Source organism: Hylaeus anthracinus, unplaced genomic scaffold (genome assembly GCF_026225885.1).
Source record: "Hylaeus anthracinus isolate JK02 unplaced genomic scaffold, UHH_iyHylAnth1.0_haploid 11985, whole genome shotgun sequence".
Lineage (NCBI taxonomy): Eukaryota > Metazoa > Arthropoda > Insecta > Hymenoptera > Colletidae > Hylaeus > Hylaeus anthracinus.
Genome location: NW_026534333.1, coordinates 4200084 through 4208530, shown reverse-complemented (window position 1 = coordinate 4208530; position 8447 = coordinate 4200084). Strand labels below are relative to the sequence as shown.

General features: G+C 46.2%; 1 protein-coding gene across 1 annotated transcript in view; it reads left to right on the top strand.

Annotated features, from left to right (window-relative positions):
* The first annotated feature begins 4887 nt into the window (after positions 1–4887).
* The window catches only part of LOC128887112 (nuclear hormone receptor E75-like), a 96512-nt gene continuing 92952 nt past the window's right edge, over positions 4888–8447 (top strand). Inside the window, exon 1 of the mRNA XM_054142610.1 lies at positions 4888–5420. Within this exon, the coding sequence (XP_053998585.1) occupies positions 5252–5420 (169 nt within the window). The 5' untranslated portion in view covers positions 4888–5251. The remainder of the gene's footprint in view (positions 5421–8447) is intronic.

Below are 8447 nucleotides of genomic sequence, written 5' to 3'. Positions count from 1 at the left end.
CTGAAGAGACAATAATGAACATTCTTTTGTTCTTTAATAATTCAATAATAAATTCTCGCGAATCTTGGATTCGCATTTTACAAGTATTTAGTATCGAATTCTTCGACAGAAATCTTACATTTTTGGGAGTAATTAAAAACATAAATTGAACCTTCTGAGATTTCACATATTTCATATCTCGTAAATGTGTATACTTTTATTTCTATTATACAATTAAAACGACGTTGCACTGTAATCAAATTTGCATTTGTTTGAAAATTCGGCTTCCAGTGAAAGGCGAAGCGTGTTCTCAACGAAATTACGTAATTCCGTTATTACATCCATCGTGCAGTCAGCCGACCTCCTCGAATACTTGATTCGACTGCATAGAGACCGAGTCAAAGACCTAGAAAGTATGATTCATTATTCATTATCGCAATTCATTACTATCTTATCGTGCAAGATTCCAGCATTACATCTCAATTACCCCTGGCCCTCCACCTTCTGTCGGTGTTCCACGGTTCTGCCCCCCTCTTCACCGTGTCTTCTTAAACGTTTATCTGGCTCGTTATGCCCCCAATGCTGTTGGTAACTTTCCAAAAACGTATCAAACCTGAATATGGAAAACTACTTACCGTTCGGGTTAACCTTGAATTGCATAATATTCCCAATTAGGAGCCTGATCAAATTTATCCTCGCGGTGGGAACATTCTAAAGGACTCGAGCATTATGGTTTCTTATTAAGACATTTAATAGCTCTGAAAGTTCAACCATTTATCGGTTGGAATTTTAATTACATCAATGTTGAATTGTATGTGTGTGTAAACACGTGTGTATATATATTAATTGTATTATCATTTTATTAGAATATAATATATGTTTATTTAATGTAGTTTTATTTATTTCGATAAACTGGTCGAAAACCAACACATTGTGGATAATAATATAAAGCCGGTTTTCGAGCTGTTCATTGTAAAAATAATTACCTAAATTTCTGTTCCGAAGGATAAAATAAAATTCACGCCAACGGAGAGTTGCGAACTCAATCGAAAGGATTGGAACTATCGAGCAGTCGTAACAAAATCGTTTACCACAAAGGAACAGGACTCGTTCCTTCTCTAAAATATGTTAACCGCCGTTTTTCCACTTTCTGAGAGAACGAAGACCCTTAACGAAGTTCGCCAACGACCGGAGCCTGTTAGCTCCATTGGACGAGGATTGCTTTCACGAAGGGAAAACTTTTCTTCCGCGCTCCGTTCGCGAGCGCAGAATCCTCTGCTTTCCTTTTCCACGGCGCGGTCTGACGGAGAACAGAGAGATCAGCAAACAGGTGTTCCAGGTAAAGCTGGCAGGGTCGATTACACGCTCGCCGTGGAACCTAGAATCCTCCAGCGATAAATCTTCCCTCTGGCCACACAAAGGGGTCCCGTGCTCAACTCGGGACATTTAACCACGAATCGCGACGGAAAAGCGTCGAGAGACTGAGCGTCCCTGGTTTTATCGAGCGATTTGAGCAGCACCACTTTTTCTTTTTACTCGCATCTCAAGTAACGGAAACCAGTAATGCGCGTTGCGAAAGATCTAAACACGAGGAACGATAAAACACGATGAATCTGAGTTTTCTAATTTCTGCGAAATATTAAGGAGCACTGGTACAAAATGATTCGTTCCTCTACATTTTATTTTACTTCTGGAAGTTGATCACCTTTTCTCAAAAAAAATAATATGATGGCATATTTGCTAGCTGAAACACCAGTTCGTCATAATTAATATTAATCAATTTCCATTTGCTCTGGATCAACCCTTTGGCAATAAAACTAATGGAATCCTATGGAGCTCCGAGAAGTATTTAAGCGTAAAGAGTATGAAGGGAAATTGTAAAAGAAGATCGTCGGCTATCTCCTTGAACGTTTGAGCTCGATCATGGCGTGTCTCTATGGTCGCAATCCGTTAGGGTAGGTCAAGCTTCGATTATATTTAGAATAGTCACATTGGGTCTGACAATCTATAGTAATATATTCAATTCGAACCGTTTAACCGATTTGCACGATGACCATGATCTAGACAAAACGAAGTCACCCAACAACACGCGCTCGGATCGTTGAGTTGCAAGACAAGCGATTAACCCTTGGCGAACCTAAAATCATTGTCCTATATTGGTACGTGTGGTTTCTCGGCTAATAAATATTCCAAGTACAGAATACTGAAAATATAACGTATCATTTTATTCGTTAAACTTAAAATATTTATTTATTTATCAATTTTTCATTTAGTGAACATCTTTGATAGGCATGGCAAATAATTGTACAAAAGAGTAAGTTCAGCTGAAATATTATTTTTAAACCTGAGTTTTAAAACATCAAATGGTCTCACAGGAACGATCAGGGCTCAAGTAACGATGGTCCATCGGCTGCTGCATAAAAAAAAAAACGGTTAGATAGCGAGAGTGAAACCAGACGAGCTTGGACTCCGAAAGGAATCCATCTGGAGCTAGTAGTACTCCCGTTAGACGATACTAAAGTCCGTCACACTGGCTGCTTTATTCTAACTGTACATTCAAGGCTCGTAGTTAGGGCAGGTTAAGCTTGGACAGCGCCCAGTTTGCATCAATTTAAGCTTAACCTTCCGTCGTCGATAACTAGAGTTACCCAATTAGGATAACGTGTCCATTATTACTCGTGTTACTTATTACCATACTCGTTTCCTGAAACAAATAATTTTCTTGTCCCCTTCTCTATCACTAAACGTGCGCTATAACGGTCTTCAAGATAATAATTTTATTTAAATCTATTGCTAAACATTTGCAGAACTATTAGCCATCTTTATATTTCAAATTTCTAACTTGATCTTCCAAGAACATGAATCTTAATGCACATTACTAATTTTGTTAAAATAAGAAAGATGATTACACATCAGCATCACTCGCACTTTTATATTCGTTTTTGTAAACAAGTATTTTTTAAGCAAGAGTAGAATTTAGATTAGATAGTAAAAGCAGAGGCTAGAGGTTCTACTAATGGTTAACGGGCCAAAGTTGGGACAGGTTAGGCCTAACCCAAGCGAGAGCCGCATTAGGGAGGCGCTCTGTTTAGGCGCGCGTCAGAGTCCCGCTCACCTGTGATCTAACTTCTCCTTTCCGTAGACGTAACCCACGTGTTCAGCGAAGGTGCGAACGCACGCACACATGCTCCCGTGTACGTGCCCGCCAGGGGTTACGTTGCTTTCACTCTTCGAGTGTTAGTGAGTCAACGACGTGGCAGGGGAACGCGCTGTGTTCACTGATTGTGTATCACGCCGATCAGGAGCGTACCTGGCATCGTCATCCGCGGACTCTCTATCACAGAAATTTCGTCGAGTATTACGTAAACATTTGGAGACGCGATTCGAGTCGACGTTTCTCGACCTTTGTTCGTCGTTTTAGCGCCGGAATTTTGAGTTACCGCGTTATATATTTGGCGCGAGGTTGGAAGCCGCGTAAAATAGGACCACCGGTTTCATGGTGAACGAAGCGATCCTTGACTACAAATTTACTTTGTTCTAAGCGCGTTTAGGTCCGCGGTCGCGACAATACGCGGCGTTTAGCGAAACCCCGTCAGCCGTGGACGCGTGCACGCATAATAAAGGCTAGGCCAAGCCTCTTCGTTCTGCCGATAAAAATCCTTGATCCTAATGACGGGTCAACCGTGCCAATTGGCCATAGGAATGAAACGGACGTGCCTTGAGGGCGCTATCGCGGGCTTAATTCTGCTCGATAAGCCTGGGTCGTTATCAATCTGACCCCCCCTTGTTGAAAATCTGTTTTTCGGTAATAGATTTTCCGTTGACGCGGCATCGATCGCGCTCTTGCCTCCTTGGAGGAAGGATACTTTAAACGTTGATCGTTGAAACCGCTGCACCGAGTCATTTGGCGCACGTCGTGAACGAGGAAGAAAAATTGGAGTAATTCTTTTAGTCGATACAGGCAGCCTCTTTCATTTAATCGATTATATATATTTTTGGCATTTCATGCGAATTTTGCACATTTCGTACAAGTTTGTAATACTTTTGAAGACATTTGAAGAGATTTGCTTGGAACTCCTCGAAGAATTATTATGTTCTTTTTTTTGGAGCAAGTGGAGATAATTGTGAGATTTACGAAGAAGGTTCATTTTTTTTTTTTTTATTTGGAGTCGTTGCAAAAATCTCGCAAAGTATACGATGCAATTCCCTTGCCTACGATAGCTTCACTGTCGTTCGCAAGTGTTCTTGTCGAGCAATTTATCAGGCGGTTTGATTATTCCCATACCATTTAGACTCATCAGAGGAACACTATCGAACAAATATCTTGTACGTTAAACAATAATTTCAAGTAAATAAACACATAGTAGATACACGATGAATCGTGATTTTCAGAAACGTACAAATAGAATTAACCCTGAAACTAACTGAAATAGCTACCCCTGAGATGTAACATTTCGCAGTCTCGAAAGGAAAAATAAATACGCCGAATAATAAGCAACGGTTTCATATAAATAAATGTTATCGGCAATAATCGAATGTCTCCTGAGAAACCAGCGGTCCGATTTAGAATTTCCAATTCTCGAAAGAAAATAGCGTCCGTCGTGGTTGGATAATTTTGGCAGGTACAATGACACGATCCTAGGGATGACGGGAGGGAAAAATATCGAAAAGTCGCGGTTCGAAAATGGGTGGGGGAGGTGGGGGGTGCGGGAATGGCGCGCCACACCGGTGTCCATCAGCGGTTCTGCGCGCAGGCGCCGCGAAGCCGCGGTACACCACGCCGCGGCGAACTCACTCGCGCACCGCATCGCACGCCACACACAACACACCAACTAATAACGTGCAAGCTTCGATTTGCAGTTACCGCGAGGACCACGCGATCGCCATAGGAAAAGCAACAGCTAGTTTTCGTCGTGGACAGTCGTGTCGTAGCGTGCGCGAAGCGAGAGTGTTCCGATACTAGGGGGTGGCTCGTTTTTCCTGGCGATCCGTACGCTGTCGAATACGAACCATCTTCGAACCAAAACAAACTCGGGCAGTTTTCGCGCCGCGTGTCTCGCGGCCGAGGAGAGAGTGAGTTGTCAAGTAAAGTGGAAAACATCGTTTCGACTTCTGGCCACGCTGATGAACACCGTGTTATGCCAGCTCCGATCGTGTTTACGCGCGAGACTGCCGGCAGGACTGTTGGGACGTTAGATCGTTGACAGAATAGGAAAATAAAGTCCAGGCGAGGGTAGAGTCAGTGCGAACCGGAAGACTGTCGCGTCGAGAAATGACCGTGCAAAAGTTCAAGCCTCGTGGCAGTGCGACGGAGGAACAACAATCGTCAGGCGACATTTTGTCACCCTCCAGCGAGCCACTGGACGAGAAGGAACCGGGCCAAGTCTGTTATCGTGGGGCACCGCAGGATAGCGAGAATCTGCTGGGACGAGTGTTGGCCGGTAAGCAAGAAACGTGTACCATTCCGCGTACGCGAAGCATGCTCGGCGCCTGACGAAAGGGAGAGTATTATTTTCCCCTCGTGTGTGTCTGTATCTGTGTCGATTTCGAATCGCAGGGTCGTGTGCGTGGTGTACCGACAGGTTGGCAAAAACATTCCTCGCCTAGCTGTAGATCGCGATTCAGGTAGGAAGGAATAGAGAAAGAGACGGTTTCACTTTCCAGCGGGGTTGGAATGTAGGTCGCGGGGCCCGGGACGAGGCTAGTTCGTTGCCCTCGGTCGGCGGCCTTCCACTCGGCGCACTGGCAATTTTTCTCCCTCTACACACAGTAGATCGTTCCGTCCTTCTCGCTCTCGCTACCTCTCCGTTCCTCCGACGCTTACGCCTTCCCCTCTCCACTTTTTGCTCGCGGTTCTAGCCTAGATAGCGAGCCTCTCTATCGAGACTCCCACCCTACGAGTTTTCCCCCTACGCGTTCTCTTTGCCTCCCTCTCTATCTCGTTTCGTCGCTTCCACGTATCCTCTCGTTCTCCGATCTAGTCTTCTCACTCTAGCCTGAACTCCTCGTGAACTCTCGGTGTACACAGTGGCGTCACCGGGGAGTGTGACTCCAAAATGACGGCCTATTATTTTAGTGCGATAGGAATTGGTCCAGATGAATTTACTAGAAGAAAATATTCGGATCTTCTTAATTTCATCCCTTAATTTAGGAGGTGTTGAACACCGTTCTCCAAAACCTAAAGTATCATTAAAAATCAAAGTTTCTCTGGTCGTGCGAGTTTCCACTTCTGGCCTACCTACGAAAAGTGTGGTTAGGTTCGCGAAACCCCAATACCTCAAGTTCTCCGCTCGCCCCCGCAAAGCTGTACGAATGTAAATACGCGTGTACTCTGCATTTTAATCTCGTGGCTCGTGCCAGTCACACTCCCAATCGCCGGCAATGCGTGATCAACAAGAAGCATCGGCGCAAACCAGATACCCGAGGATTTTTAAGGGTGGAGGTGGGCGAGGGGTGGCATGACGAGTTTCCTTGGTTGGTGACGGTGAACGTAGTGACGCCACTGGGTGTATAGAGAGGCGTTCGGTCTCTTTTCCTCGCGGGCGGTCCGTAGAACAGGAAAATAGGTCGGTGGGGCCTTGGCGCGAGGCTAGTTCGTTCACCCTGCCTGGCCCGTAACTGGGGCAAGATGAAATTAACCGAGCGGCCCGCTACCTCGCCCCACCGCCTCATCTCGCCTTCTCCTACCTCCGTTCGGCAAGTATGTAGAGTGAACTCCGCGACTCGTGTGGCCAATCGCCGCCGGGTCGGTTCAACAAACTCGAACTGGGTTAGGTCTCTCAACCAACCCGCCACGTCCCTCGTCCACCCCTTCCCCTATCGCGAACAGTTTAGCTACTCGACCAACCTCCCCACCTACGGTTATCATCGAAGGTCACCAACACACGCTCTGCTCCGTTCGCCCTCCTGTTCTGCCCGCGTAACAGATACTGATGCGCTACCGCTCTTTGTACAGTTACAATCAGCCGTTCATAAGCGTTCCACCCACCCTTTTTGTTCGCGTCCCCGGCCTCCCTCGTTCTCCATTTTCGAACGGGACCCCTACGATTCGGGGGCTGCGACACGGCCATTCCGTTTGCCACGCGCAAACGAGCCTCTAACGAGCTATCAACCCTTTACGAGGCTTGGATGCACACCGGACTTGGGGGTACTTTTGCCGGCTTTCGACGCACTTTGGAAAATGGAGGCCTTTAAATGGATCGATGATAACCGATGTTTTTGGTAGGTGGTACCCTGTTTGCGAAGGGTCGGGTTCGCGAGGTAGTCAAGGGGTTGAAACTACTTACTTTTTAAAGAGTTTTTCTTTTATTATGGAGTCGGCATAGAAGGCTCCTGTAAAAACTCGTGGAATTCATGTTTCCAGATGTTGGGCATTTATTATTAATTATTCTGACCTCGATGTGGGTCCTCCTTGGTACATTTTTCTATACATACATTTATACGATACATTTCAAAGAATGCTTGCTCAAAAGCAAACAATTTTCCCCTATTTGACTATAGAGACACTTATCCCCCATACCCTGGACCTCAATCCTGGAAATCAATCTAAAGAGTCGACGGTAGCTTCTAGGGGGCCTAGACGTTGTTATCTTCGCGATGAATTTGCTCCTGGAGCGAAGTGCACCGTTGGTCGCGAACAAAAGAAAGAGAGCGGCTGTTGTGACAAACCGCGCATACAAACGCGTGTACATATGCCGTACACATAGGTCCGTTCAACCGGCTGAGAATTCTCGTAGGCCCCGTTACGTAACCTCGCGATAGCGAATTACGTGCGGACTACCTACTCGCGAGCCCCTCTCTCAGCCTCGTTCTTCCCGCTCTCCGATTTCTTTTCCCTCCCCGATCTCCCCTTCTGTCCCCCCGGTGAAAGTACATTAGCCACGCTGCTGGACCGTGATCACTCTCGCTGAGAGCCGTGGAATGCTTTCACCGTTTCCCCAGCGCTGTTCCTCGACCGCGCTGCATCCGCTGACGGAGCACTGACCTGCCTCAACGAGCGTAACTATGAGGTGGGTCGAGAGAGATCTCCCGTTCGCCTACCGATTCAATTGTTCCGTCCCGTTGCACGGCCGAATTCTCCGAGGATTTCGTCGACCGTGCGACGCGCAGATTGCCTGCCTATGGGTTGTCCGGTGGGGTTGCTCCGTCTCTCGTGCCATACCGTGCTGGAAAGAAGACCAGAGGTAGAAATTCGGGTAGGATCGTAGCACACGTTTACAGACCATGCTCTAAAACCACGGTCAACGCATGCTGATAACGAGATTACTCCAGAGATCAAGAATACAGATAACAGAGAAACTTGAACGTCACACAGAAGAATAATTTCCATAATGAAAATAAACTCGTCCAACGACCACGATACTCGGAGGAAGTCGACCTTCCTCCGAATCGCGAGGCACGTATTCAACGAGATTATCGCGAAAAACCACGTGCGAAAAAGTGAGCGCCAAGTGTCGGGCAGGTTCGAG